Below are 15,130 nucleotides of genomic sequence, written 5' to 3'. Positions count from 1 at the left end.
TCCCACTGACCATTGTCTTTTGAGTGGGACTGCTGTATCAAGCTATATCCAGGGTTCAGATCTAAGTCACAAGTCCCAAAGGTGTGACCATGCTACCGTCAGAGAGTAAAGTGTGCGGAGAGTAACAGAAGCAAAGGCCAGGGGAACCCAGCAGTGCACAACAGCGCCCCCTACGGACACAGCCTAGTTATCACTGGCTACTCCAGGACCTGGAGAAATGGCCCCATAGGGACAATTCCAAATGAAAACCCCAGTGGGAGGACAGCAGTGCACAGAAAGAGGAGGCTGTCCATCTCGTACATGCACTTGAAGAACCTAACGTACTAGGAAGTTGGGTCCTTCTCCAAAAGGGCCTGAATGTTCCTTCCGGTTTACTCTATTCATGTGACAGGTGTTACAGAGAAGAGGAAGAACAGGAAAAGGAAAATGTAGGTTTAACAGAATGTGGTGCAGATCCTAGAGAGGTGCAGATGGTTTCAAGCATGGGCCACATAAAGAGAGGGCCAAGAACCTAAACAAGTCTATAGTTTATACTGGAGAGAAGAATGGAAGTCGAAAGGAGAAAGCACACCAAACAAGTGGCTGGAACTTCATAGAGACGGAAGGAAGGCCGAAGTCCAGTATCGGAAGTGTTTTTTTTACCACAGGAAGGGTGCGGAATGCAGAATATACAGACAGAATAAGTGAATGGGTTAGAAATGTCCTCGGCGGGGGGGGGGGCGTAGCTTAGGCGCCTCGGTGATGGCCGCCTTTCCCGGGAGCTCCGCATCGCCGTGAAGCAACGGGAACTCTCCGGGATGTTTTTGTTCATTCTCGGAGCATGAAGACCGCTCCTTTTCTCGGCTCAATTGCTGCTACAGGCATCAGGATATAAAAGAATCGGCGTGCGGTGAGCTTGGAACTGTTTTTTGCGGCCGCCATTTTGTTTTCAATTTTTGATACGCTCCTCACGTCTCTCGCTTAGGAATCCACAAGAATGATTTTTATCAAAGGAAAGACTGCCTAAACATGAATTTATCGCGCCTCCTTCATTCTACGCTAGTAGTTGTATTTTGTGCTGCATATTGAATTACCTCTACAAGTAGAATTTTCTCCACTGGCACCTCTCACACTCCCTGCCTTTGTGCTTGATAAATGCTTCCCTACTTCATAACGACTGTTTGTTGGTCTCTGCTATTGCCAACTCATTTTGGGCGAACATTTTTGGGTTTTCTGTGCAAGCTTTACCTTTGCTTTGAATACAAAGTTTTGGCAATTTTTGGAGCGGTTACCGGAGTTCTTCTCCTCATATACATTCCCTTCAGTGACGTTGTGTACATTTTATTCGCCAGATCTTGTTACAACTCACCTTTTTCAGTGTGGACCATGGCAACATCCCGGGCTAGTCGTAAGGATGCTCTACAGTCCAATGGTGCATCGTTAGAGGATCCCAATCCTTTGAACGTTTTACAAGAGAACGCTGATGACATTCTCAATGATCCGGCTGCTATTAATAGCTCCTCTTCCTCTATGACTCGACTAGGCACCAAAAAGGGGTCCAAAAAACCATCAACAACGGTCTCCATGCCTAGAAAACGAGGAAAAACGAATCCACCTTCTCCTACCAACTCTTCTTCGCCTCTTTCATTGGAACTTCTTCTTGAAGAGATTCGTGCTCTCAAACCATACATGGAAGAAACCAACATTCGTTTGCAGAGCCTGGAAGATAATTGGTCTCACACTGAACAAAGAGTCGATGTCTTGGAGAGAAGAGTCGACTCTGTTCAAGAATTCACTGTTCAAGTTCCCCTTATTCACAAAGAAGTAGAGCAACTCAAACAGCAGGTTGAAAATTTGGAAAATCGTAGCATACGCTATAATCTTCGCATTTAGGGCCTGGCCGAAGGACTTGAGGGTTCTAATCCTATCTCCTATTTTCAATCTTTTCTTCCTCCTCTTCTTGGCCTTCCTGAGTCTCCGCCATTGAATATTCAGCGTGTTCACCGTTTGGGTCATAATCCCCGTTCTGCCTCTTAATCAGCGAAACCTAGAGGTTTAATTTTGTACTTTTTAGAGTACACTGATTTACTTAAGGTCCTGCACGCTGCCAAACAACGAGGAAAGGTTTCTTGGAATGGCTCAAATCTCTTTTTTGCCCAAGACTATGCCAAAATAACTGCTGATCGCCGGAAGAAATTCTTGGATATGAGACCAGCACTTCGCAGCATGAATGTCTGTTTAAGGTGACTTACAATAACAAAACGACCAACTATGAAGATCCTGTTGTACTTCAACAATTTTTGAATTCTTGTAGAGGGGTCTCTATGGATACTTCTATGGACTCTTCTAAATCATAACATGGCATGATTATCTCAATATCAAAGGCTCACTGTTTTGTTATTTGTGTGTCCTTGCTTGTGGATTCCTTCATTTAGATATATCTGTCAGTTTTGGTGTTATTATCATTTGCTTCATTATTTAATATTTTATTTATTTATATTTTTCTTTTCCCTTTTACCAGGTTGTGGTTTCTGTGTTCCTTTGTGCTCTGTCTCTTTTATTTCGCCTGGAAGATGTTCTCCGTGTGCTTCTCGTCATGCGACCTTTCACCCGGTGTCCGGCCTTCCCATTGGCTCCACCTACCCCATCATTATTGTTCTTTTGTGGTATGCTTCTTTATTATTGTATTGGCTTATCAACTGTTAATTTTTTTTTGTCTTTTTGATATAGTCACTCCTTCCCTCTGTTTCTCCCTACTCACCTGTTTTATTTCAACTTCTGGTTTTTCTTTTACTCTTCTTATTCATACCGTCATTCTTCTCATCCTCATTTTCTCTTATATTTCATATTCTTCTATATATTTCTCATTATTATCTCTCTAAGATACACTCTTTTCACCTAATTGGTTAAATGATGGACAATGTTTTCGCTTTTATATATGACAGTCTTTTTTACGCAATGTTTTGATTATCATTATATAAGATTCAAATGTTGTTAAATATTATATCTTGGAATGTTAAGGGTTTGGGATCTCCTATTAAGCGTTAACGTTTCTTGTCACATATTGCACACTTGAAAGGAGACATTGCTTTATTGCAAGAAATTTATATTCCAGATAATGAGATAACTAAGCTTAGACGCAATTGGGTAGGCTATGTTTTCGCATCTCCAGGTTCTGGTAAACGCAATGGCGTTGCTATTCTCTGTCATAAACGCTTGGATGTTCAACTCATAAGGCAAGATAATGACTCTGAAGGTAGATGGGTTTCGCTTTCCTTGCTGATTAATAAGATCCCTCTCACCATTTTTAACATCTATGCTCCCACTAATCAGGATAAACTTTTCTGGCCCCACATCCTTTCCATTTTAATGCAATACACTGATGACTATTTGATTTTTCGCGGGGATTGTAATATGGTTGTGGATCCCTTTATAGATAGGAGATCTAACTCCAGGTTTTTCCCTTCCTTTATCATTCCCAATTCACCTCTACTATCTCTCAAAGGTCTCTTGTAGACTCCTGGAGACTTTGTCATCCTACATTACAAGAAAACACATACTACTCACCTGCCCACTCCTCACAATCTCGAATAGATTACCTTTTTATTTCTAAAGCTCTAATCCAACACATTTCCCACTCGGATATAGGATCTATTCTAATTTCCGATCATGCCCCAGTTTCCTTAAACTTAGATCTTCTTCCTCCCACTAAAGGTACTAGACGCTGGAGATTTAATAATTCTCTTTTATTAGATCCTACCTTCACGGCAAATTTTCATGATTTTGCAACCTTGTTTTTCAAAGAAAATGAATCTCCTCAGGTATCTCCTCAACTTGTATGGGGCTCCTTTAAAGCTGCTTCTAGAGATTTTATCATTTCTTTTGTTGCTCAAAACCGACGTGCAGCCTCTCATTCATCACAGTTGCTTAATACCCAGATTAAAAAACTGGAACATCTTTATTATTTAACAAAGAGCCAGTCTGATTTAAAAGAACTTATTAATGCTAAGCTTTCTTTTAATAAACTTTCTACTGATTCTGCAAATCTATACATGCTTAAATCCAGTGCTAAATTCTATAGTGCACAAAATAAATCTGCCAATCTTCTTGCTAAGTATCTCAAAATCAAAAAGGAACGTACCAAGTTTGAGTCTATTATATCTTCATCTAATTCTGTACTCCATAGGGATGAAGACATTCTTTTAGAACTCTCCAAGTTTTATAGTTCATTGTATACTCCTGAATCTCCACCGCTTTCGTCTGACATCGATCTATATTTAACTTCTATCCCTCCACCTTCCTCCTTGGATGTAGATTTCAATGCCCTAGAAGGTGATATACAAACTAAAGACATTCTCACAGCCATCCATTCACTTAAAAAAGGAACAGCTCCTGGACCTGATGGTTTTCCTATAGAATTTTACGCTCATTTTTCCAATTTACTCATTCCCAAATTACTTAATTTATTTTCGTTTTTTATAGTTTCTCAGAAGTCTGACGGTTCATTTCAAGAAGCTTGGATTTGTCTCCTTCCTAAAGAAAATAAAGACCATACATTATGCAAGAACTACAAACCTATCTCTTTAATTTGGATTATAAGATTTTTGCGAAAATTCTTGCACTTCGTTTGGACAATATCTTACCAAAACTAATAGGTAAAGAACAATGTGGATTTATTAAAGGTCGTCACCTCTCTGATAATACCCGTCTCTTTTTCAATGTACTTAGTAAATCTCATTCTTATAGTTCCTCACTAGCAGCTATTGCTTTGGACGCTGAAAAAGCATTTGACAGGGTTAATTGGCAGTTTATTTTTTCAACGCTTACTTGGTTTGGCTTTGGTCCTAAATTTCTTTCCTATATTTCACTTCTTTATTCTTTTCCCAAATCGTTCATCCTTGCCAATGGCCTTGTTTCCTCTTCATTCCCGCTTTTTAGAGGTGTTAGGCAAGGCTGTCCTCTTTCTCCTCTTTTATTTATTTTGTCTTTAGAACCTTTTTTATCTAAAATTCGGATGAACAAAAATATTGCAGGTTTTCCATATGGGGATAAACATCTCAAAATTTCAGCGTATGCTGATGATATTCTTTTATTTATATCGAATCCTCAGATCTCTTTACCTGCTTTTCTTTCAGAGGTTTCTACCTTTTCTTCAGTTTCAGGGTACAAACTTAATGTTGACAAATGTCAAAATCCTTCCGTTAAATAAGCATTGTTTTCATGCTGATTTTATATCCTCTTCTTTTCGTTGGAGTCCTGCTAAGATCAAATACTTAGGCTTATGGTTTACTCCCTCTATTAAAGATACCGTATCTCTCAATCTTAAGCATCTCCAATCATCTTTATCTAACTCCACATCACGATGGCATCCCCTATTCTTATCCTGGTGGGGTAGATTAGACTCTGTGAAAATGATGTTGGTCCCTATAATCTTATTTTTCTTGTCTAACCTCCCAGTCAATATTCCTAAGTCTTGTTACAAACAAATCTATACTATTCTATCAAAATTTTTATGGCAGAACAAAAAAAACTAGGATGTCTTTTTCCAAGCTTAAACAAACTAAACGTCTGGGTGGAGTCAATTTTCCTGATTTTGCCTCATATCACACCTCCTTTTTTCTTAAAAATTCCTCCTCACTATTATCACAGAATAAGACCGATTTGATGTCTTTACCTTTATGGGTAGAAATTGAATCTTATTTCATTCAACCTTTTTCATTTGAAGAATTCTTAACCATATCTAATACTCCCCAAAAATGTTCTCTCCCCATTCTTAAACTTGCTCGTAAAACTCTTCAGCCACTTAAACTAGATGGACTAGATGACCGAAAACGTTTTTTGCAATCCCCGATTTGGTATAACAATCACATTAAAATTAAAAATAGAACCCTCTTTTGGAAAGACTGGTTCAACCTTGGTCTTAAATGGACTAACCAGCTTTTTCTAGGGGATATTTGTATACCTTTCTCTACAATGCAAATACGTTATTCCCTTCCTTCTTCTTATCAATCTAAATATGTATTACTGACTCGGGCTGCTCAGTGTTCTTATGATAACCTTATGGCCTCTTCCACACATATTAAATCTCCTTCTTAAATTTAGCTCCCTCAGCTTCTCAAATTTATAATAAATTAAGAGAAATTGGTCATACTCGTGATAAATCAACAGTAGAATGTAATTGGGAATCTGACTTAAACACTTCATTTTCCATTCTCATGTGGGATAAGATTTGGACTAAAATAAGGAGATCTTCTAGAGCAGCAAATACTACACAAACATTATTTTTTATATATAATAGACTTTTAATTACCCCGGCCAAATTACATCATATCGATCCTCTCCATTCCCCTGCATGTTGGTCATGTCCAGCCCCAGTTGCAGACCTTAAGCATATGTTGTTCACATGTCCACTTATTCATCAATTTTGGGTTAATGTGTGGCAGCAAATTAACAAAATATTTCATACACATATTCCTTTTTCTTTTTCTCATATTGTTCTAGGTAGTGTTGCAGAAGTCTGGTCCTCCTCTATTTCTTGTAACTTTTCCATTATTGATTTACTTCTCGCAGTTGCTTTTCAACAAATTACTAAATCGTGGAAAAATGCTTCAAATGTTTCTTTTCAGGCCTGGTGGTATGGTATTTGTTATAATCACAGATAGGGCTTATGTTCACCCGATTACACTCGCCATTAAGCCTGATTTACTATGGCTACACATTACCAATTTTCTGAATATATCTGCTCAGTCGTTATCGCTACACACTCCTGCTATTGAAGAAGTTTCCAAACCTCCTTAAAATACTGTTATCTAGTTATTTATTTATTTATTTTTTTTTTTTCTTTTGTTTTTTGTTCCTATCTCCAATATATAGTTAAATGTATTATAATGAGATATTTATGATTTCAGTGTTGTACTTTTGACGAATATTCTAATTATACCAGTATTGGATATATTTTTCTCTCTCCCCTCTCCCGTCTACGTCCCTCTTTCTTTGTTGTATACAACATATTTACTCTATATTGTTCTTATATACTGTATTGTATTACTGTTTTAGCTTATACTTATACCAATAAACTTTCTTAGACTTGAGAAATGTCCTCGGCGGAACAACTGCTGTTCGAGCAGAAGGACCCATCACCTGGACACTGCTGCAGCAAGGATGCCAATGCTGGTCTCACGGGGCGGCATGGACGAGTGGCCCGGCTGCATCTCCACACTCAGGGCCATTGTTATGGAGCCTTTCTCCGTAGCACCGATCCTGGGGCAGGCAGAGCAAAACCTGGGTTACGGGGTGGTCGTTGTAGCAACAGACAAGACAAACAGCTGCCTCAATCAAAGACCTTAATGTCCACAGACAATAACTTTCAATTACTTGGGAACACGCACATTCTACCACAAGAGAAACGTCAAAATAACTGTATGAGGCACACGGGGGAGTGACTCAAACTGTCACCAACAACATTGACAACATCCTTTCATCCATAATTATCAATAAACTCATCACAAAAAAAGTCTGGGTGTCTTTGCTGACTTTACAACAAATGACTTACTCTTGCTTGAAAGAAACGCTCAGACAAAGGTGCACAGTTTCTACTCTCTTTATAGGAATCAAGTGGAAGCTCCAGCCGCACAACCTCAACCTCCTTAGGCGCACACATGACATAGAAAAAGTCTTTAGCAGAGCATGAATGCTTTTCTGTAAATGGATTGTTCACGATTTTGTAGCTGCGTTAGCAGTTCAGGACAACAAGGGAGTGTGTGCCCAAGATAATTCTCAAAATTGTAACTTACACTCGAGGGGCAGAGGGTGCCCAACTGTGCCTCTGTGTACCGGGGGCTCTAACACTTTCCTTCCATTCTGATGATGCAAAGTAGTTTAATTGGCTCTTTCAGATACATAATCGGGAAGATGCTGCTCACATCTCTCCCCCAGAACTCCTCCTTTTAACCAGAACCATTCTTTTTTTGCAGCAACAAAAAGAACTAAATATTTGTGGCATATGGCACCATCTTGAGGTTATTTGCGGTGGAGTCATAAGGCAGTTCCAGCAATAGCCTTTCTGTAGCAATGTCCCTAACCCTTGGGTGTCTCATCTTATTAAAGCAGAATAGGGTCCCATGCCTTTCGATCTTTACATGCATACAATGGTAAAGATTGATCTTGAATTCAGGCTGTAAGTTGTTTCTTACGCAGGCGACACACAGCTGTTTTTCACGCTCTCACCTGGGCAGGGTCCACAATCTCAACAATTTAGCCATTGTTTAGAAAAAGTAACTAAACGGATGGCTGGCCGCGATCTCAAGCTCAACGGGAACAAGACGAGTTCATGTTGCCGGGCAACAACCCGAAATTTCCAGACAGTGCTAGGATGGCCTGACTTTCTAGGTACAGCACCAGCCCAAAAACCCCCATAAAAAGCTTGAGGATGTGGCTAGACAAATCTCTCACAATGGAAAAACAAGCAAGGCAACTTGCTTGCCAACTGCTATGGTCTTCTTAGAAGACTCAGCAGAATTATAGATCTGCTCTCCCTTCTCTATAGAAGGATTGTTGTACAGGCTTCAGTACTTTCACACTTTGACTACGGGAACTCCCTATACCTAGAGGCTCCACGATATGTGACCAGAAGGTTACAAACCATATTCCCTCCAATTGTGTTGCGAGTGCAGCTACCATAATCAGTGCTCTTTGCTACCTGCACAATTTTGTTTACCACCAGAGAAAAAAAGGAGTATTCACCCTACCAAGACAGTATAGGGTAGGGCATTAATCTTTATAGAAAGCAGTGGTGGTGCCTTAAAAATATTCTTCATGGATGTTATGTGAGAGCCAGCGCTGCTGCCAAATCGTGTATCTGTGTAACCTGAAATAATTGCTCAGTTCTCTCAGCTGTGATCCAATTAGGACTCCGTTATAAAACAAAAAAAAGCTACATAATGTAGAAGGCTACAATAATATGGGGATCACTGTGCAGGGACAAATCTTAGTCATTGTGATCTGAATAACTTTTGCAATCTTATATAGTGCCCGATGACATCACACTTTGTTATGTACATGAAGATTAAGTGATTTCCCAGAATCATACACTGTTGAACCAAGACTGGAACTTGAGCCTTGTCCCTCAGGTCCAAAGTGACCTGCCGTTAGGCCACATCTCATCCCAGTCAGGTTGAACATATTTATCCGAAAAAGGAAGACAAAAACACAGTTACAAAAACAAGCATTGGCATAGCCAATAGGTCTCGCCTTTGGGACCTTATAAGTGTTTTGCATTGCAACGGTTGATGTTGTTGCACCAAGGATATTGTGCTGGATAACTGAACACTTATAAGGTCCCAAAGGAGACACCTATTGGTTCTGCCAATGCTTGTTTTGTATGGCTGCTGTGAGTAACCAATTAATGCTTGTTCTGTATCAACATGAAAATGGTAAATAAAGTTAGAAAAAAAAAGTTATCAATCAATACAACCACAAATAAAATCTAATAAAGGACTGTATGGTTATAACCCCAGTATACAGCGTATCACATATGACTCTATATAACCGACTTAAACATTACAAGCCGAGCTACAAAGAACTGGATACTGGAAGTCTTACAGATACTGCAGGCAAAGGAGCCAGGGCAAAGAATAACTATTGTGTTGCAGCATTGTTTAGCTCCTACTACATTTAAGGGGGGCTCTAAAGCACTAACCCACACAAATAGCAACCTCCAACGTGTAGGGTGTGTGGTTGGGCAGTGCAGTTTTTCGTTTGTGCCTATGTGGGAAGTGTTTTTATTTCTCTGTGATGACCTCCATGGTACGGTTATCATGTTATGGAAAGCAGTATGTGAAAGAGACCTTCAAATTATAGTTATAATAAGGACTAACAAGCTTAACCACAGGGGCGATGGTATGTTGTGTGCCCATAAACCAAAGAGGGGGAGAGGGATAAAAGGATAAGACCCAGTAATCCATAAAGCGACATGTGCCAGAAAGAGATACTGTCAAATGAGTGAGTCAATGGATGCCACAAGGGTAAGAATGGGACTTGGAGATATAAGCAGTGGCCATGCACCTTGTCATTTTATCTGTTTATTTACTTGACCCCGGTAGAAAAAAAGACATCCCATGAAAGAGAAAGGATGAAAGCATGTGGACGAGCGCTGAAGGCCGGCAGTCTGAGCGGAAGCTGCGCACTCTTTAAAAGGGCCAGATGTCACCTACTCCTGCAAGCCCGTAGAGCGGGGGTTCACACCCATAGCCTCTATCAGACTCTCAGAGGTTCTCAAAGGCGGGTGAGAGCCAGTACGACAACCCCAGCTAGATGGCACCGTCCACATGCGAGGGTCAGAGACAAAGCACTCAGTAGAAGCGAATTGGCCTGCCTCGTTTTAACCTGCAGGCCTCACCTTTCCAAGAGATCCCAGTACTTTTCTTGGCTCCCAGAGACCCTTGTTCTTTCTAGTTTACATAAGGCGGCGTCCTCCTGACATTCGAGAATGTCCTCCCAGAACAACTTCCACTGTCATTATTAGCGCTGAACGACGACATTTCAGGGTAAACAAGCATTGGCATAGCCAATAGGTCTCGCCTTTGGGACCTTATAAGTGTTTATCCATGCAACAGTTGCATAACTAAATACTTATAAGGTCCCAAAAGCGAGACCTATTGGCTATGCAAAGCGGCCGTGCGGCCGCGAAAGTGAAAGCGATCGCGATCACGATCACACATCAAAGCGGCCGTGGGCCGAAAGTGAAAGTAATCGCGGTAAAACGCGGCGCGCGCGCCCGCGCACATGCACTGTGGCTCTAGGCTGGCCTGGTAGCACTTTTTGGAGCCCTCTCAATAAGTCTCGCCAGACAAGCGCATGCGCTGGGTCAGGCGAGACCTAAAAAGGGACCATGTGGCGCAAGAAGGCTTACACTGATTCCATCACTTCGGCTCAGACAGCAGCATGGCGACGATTTGATAGTTCTCAATGTGTTCTTTCTTAGCCCAGCCCCTGTCCGACCTGTGCGCCTTGCGAATAGCATATGTTTCTTCACTGCAGTGTATAGTGAACAACATTTTTTATTATTACACAATGTAATAGTACCCAGCTTACCTATCTGTAAAGTTCCTAAGGATCTGTTAGCATGTCAGACATTCGAAATACTGCATGTCTCAGCAGCGAGCGTTTAACTCAATTAGACATGCTGCCAGCTACAAGGGCGAGGGGATGAGGAGTGGAGGAGGTTTAAAGGGGGGTGGGAGGGGAAGTGGGTAGCCTGGGATGTTTAAAGCTGGCTGTGTGAAGAAGGGGGTGGATATTCAAGGGTGGTCCTAGTCAGCGACCAACCACAAGCACAGCTGTGGAATCACGTCACCAGGTGAAGTGGGCACGTTTGGTAAATGCAAATCCAAACCGTGTGAAGGTGACCCTGTAAAACCTTGTGGAAATGCCACGTCCTTTGATGCTTTTCATTCCTGCTGGGTCATCTCGGCTGCAAACACGGTGCGCTTTGATATCTCTCACGCATACAAATCACCAACAGAGCGCAGGTGACCAGCGCGAGCCCTTGGTGCTGAAACCAAAAAACGTGAATGAACTCAAACACGAAAAGCGCATATCCTGTGTCTGTGATGGTTCTTCTAAAGAGGTGGATAAACAGTGGGCAGTAGAAAGTGGTTTACGTGCAGGTGGGCGAGAGAGTGCGGAACAAACCATGGAAAGCGGCTCCCTGTGCCAAGTACCAGGGCGAGCCTCCGCCGGGGCATGACGGTGACTCAGAGGCGCTGCTCGCGAGCGCGGTTACCAGATTTGAAAATGGATTCTAAGCTCGGCCATGCCTCGGAGTGCGACCTGCAGGAGATCCCCACACTTCAAGGTGCTGCGGAGGCTGTGGCAGTGCTTCCTCAGGCCCAGGGGGCTTCTTTGCGCTGGACGCTGCAGAGGAAGGTAAGGGAAGGAAGCACTTATTAAAAGGGGTTCCCCGTTAGCGCATGGTGCTTTTGTAGAGTACAACTCTAGCAATAAAAAGCTAAACTTTGAAAGAAACACGTGTAGCGCCGGGTGCAGGCGCCTTGTGTTTGGTGGCGTCATTAATTTACACGTTGTCAAATTGAAGTCACAGCCATTTAGAACTGGGGTGCCGCGAGCAAACATGTTTTCCGAATTTCAGTGACACTTTAATAAGTTAATGCGCCAGTATTTGCTGACTGTAAGATAGTTCTGGGTTTTGCATATATTTAAAAATATGTCTGTTTTTAAATAACCTGTGTTGTTGGCCAGGCATCAGCTGGGAGCGCTGTCTGGGCAGGAGGGCAGGGGTGCACTATGTACTTCCCTAGCAAGGCAGTGTGCAGGCGACAAAGCTTTTAGAAAGGTTCATCTATGGCAATCCCTCTCTGCTCGCAAGTTATCTTCAGAAGCGCTCTTTCTCCGTTCATGAAAAACGACCAGGCAGGAGTTACTTGCAGAATGCAGTCAGATGCTGTGCGCATGTGACAGTCCTGGAGTCATGTGTATGCTTCACATAGAATTATCCAAGCATCAGGGCACATGTGGAGCCCACATTAATCAAGGTTCTCGGCCTGTAATCTGTGCATCAAATGAAAGAAGCGCGAATGCAGACAAGAAAAAACAGATGTCCGTTGCGCGCGCGGCTGCGAAACGAAAACAAGAAAATAATTTTAAACAGATGGGGCCTCTGCTCGCTCCTGAGACACATAGGCCATGGAAGGGAACATACAGAGATAAGGCGGGACATACCCGAGCCTTTGGCCATTTGGGTGCTTTCTTTTGTGAAAGCCTTACGCAAATGGCCAATCAAATGCGTGGGCGAAAAAAAAACATGAGCAAAAGATGTGTTAGCTGGAAGTCCTTACTAGAAGCCTCGCAGAGCAGCGCATGCGCTGGCTCAGGCAAAACCTAAAGAGGAAGGAGACAGTTAACATGTCTCGCAGTAGAGTTTGGCTGCAGTGCACGCAATTAAAAGCCTGTCTTTGTGCGAGAAATGGAGAGAGCTCCAAGGGGCACGAACACACAGCAGGCAGATCTGTCTCTAAATTGCTCCTTTTATGAGCCACTACTTAGTAAGGAGTGTGAGCGATAAACAAATGCTGTGTTATATAGAAGGCCACAGTGATGCGAGCGTCACCATGCAGTCGGGCACATATAGACAGCCTTGCAATCTCCGTAACCAGTTAGATTGAGCATTTCAGAAAACATGGAGAATGAAAAGACATGACTGACGAAGGGGAGGGAGACAGTTAACACGGCTGCTGCAGAGCTTTTTATGGCTGCAGAGCCTAAATTGGAAATGTGCTTGAATGCTAGAACTGCTGGGACAGCCGCATTAGGCATGAAGGAAGGAGGCAGGTCCTTATCTACATTCTATAACCCAAGGAGAGGAAGGCAGAATGCGCTTCGACCCGCACGAGCATCTTCTGATAACTGATATCAGCATAGTAGAGTTCAAATCCTCCCATCAGTCCCTCCAAGCCACTGCCGCTTCACCCCAATATTAAGGGAGCAGGCGGCATATGTGGGAGACGCCTGCTCGAACTCCGCGTCCTGTTGCAACTCGCAAAGACGCTTCTCTTCCTGCTCTGCTACCAAGAAAGCGAGTGACTGGTTTTATTTTTGCCCTGCTTGCGATTTAAAGCCAACGTTCCAGAATGGTCTCTCACTCTTGTGATGCAGGCAGTGACTTTAGCAGTGAAGTGCACGCTTCGTAATGGGTGTGGGCACTTGAGAAAGGTGGGCAGCGCATACCCTACAGGGAACACTGGCTACAAGTCATCCAAAATGCAGCGGCTTGGCTTCTGCTTAACGTTCCAAGACATCTCTCAGCTAAGAATACCCTGGTTTCTCTTCACTGGCTTCCCATTGATCAGCGGGTGAAATTCAGGGCTCTATGCCTGGCTCATAGAGGACATCATGCGAAAGGCCCTCCTCTGCTAAGGACCCTTACGGTGCCTTACATACCTAGCAGGGCACTGAGGCCAACCAATGCACGACTCATGAAAATGCCTCAAGTATGCAGGACGCGATGAGGTGGGCTTTCTTTTTCTTATGTCGTTCCAAAGCTTTGGAATTCTATGTCCATTGGCCTGCGTCTGATGGAGAATGAACTTCCATTTAGGAAGCATTTAATAGCATGGCTCTATGTAGCTTAGTCCTTTTCTTGAGAGGATCCCCTGATGAGCATAGGTGCCAGTAATGATGTGGATGCTAGAGCTGGAGAGCTTTTTGGTAGGAAGGACAGCCCCACCCACCCGGGAGGAGGGATCGCCATCGTCCACAAATCCACCCTCTGCCTGAGCACACTCCCAGACGAGCCCACAGACCTGATGGAACACCTTCACTTCAAGATACTGGCCAGCCCCACTGCCACCCTCTGAGGAACCCTCATCTACCGATCCCCTGAACCCCGCGGACCATTCGCCAACTCCATCACGGACATCATTTCCCCGCATGCCATCGCATCCACCAACTACACCCTGCTGGGAGACCTCAACTTCCACCTCGACAACCAAGTGGACCCCAACACCACATCCCTCCTGGACAACCTCCACAACATTGGACTCCACCAGATCGTGACCGAACCCACGCACTCAGCAGGCCACACCCTTGACCCCTTCTTCACAACAAGAAACTCCATCACTTTCAGCCACACCACGAACTCCAGTGGACAAACCATCGATGCGTCCATTTCACCTTCAGAAAACCTACCATCCACAGACATCCCACAAAGAAACTGGACCAAAATCACTGACGACCAGCTCACCTCCTCACTCAGCAACTCCACCATAACCATCGGGGAAGACGACGACCCCAACGCTGCAGCCCGAACTCTGCACAGATGGATCTCTGACAGCGCCAACACCATAGCCCTCCTCAAGAAAAACAACAACACTCACTCCAAGAAAGCCAGATGGTTTACCACAGAACTTCGAGAGTCAAGACGCACGTGCGCCGCCTCGAAAAGGTCTGGAGGAACTCCAAATCCACAGAGGCCCACAACGACTTCAGAGCCGCCACCAACGCCCACCACCAACTCAACAGAAAAACGAGGAAAAAGGCAATTAAAGACAGAATCTCCACACACACACACACACACACGCACAACAGCAAACAACTCTTCAGCATCATCAAGGAGTTCGCCCAACCCACCAGCAAG

The 15,130-nt window shown here is 43.3% G+C and overlaps 1 protein-coding gene across 3 annotated transcripts in view; it reads right to left on the bottom strand.

Annotated features, from left to right (window-relative positions):
• Window positions 1-15,130, bottom strand: part of LOC146771208 (N-fatty-acyl-amino acid synthase/hydrolase PM20D1-like) — a 207,938-nt gene that overhangs the window by 124,178 nt on the left and 68,630 nt on the right. For all 3 annotated transcript variants that reach the window (XM_085640295.1, XM_085640294.1, XM_085640296.1), the window contains one exon: window positions 7,120-7,239. In XM_085640295.1, the coding sequence (XP_085496421.1) occupies window positions 7,120-7,239 (120 nt within the window). The remainder of the gene's footprint in view (window positions 1-7,119; window positions 7,240-15,130) is intronic.

This window comes from Triturus cristatus, unplaced genomic scaffold, assembly GCF_964204655.1.
Source record: "Triturus cristatus unplaced genomic scaffold, aTriCri1.1 SCAFFOLD_255, whole genome shotgun sequence".
In the NCBI taxonomy this organism is placed as follows: Eukaryota; Metazoa; Chordata; class Amphibia; order Caudata; family Salamandridae; genus Triturus; species Triturus cristatus.
This window is presented reverse-complemented; position numbering and strand designations above follow the sequence as displayed.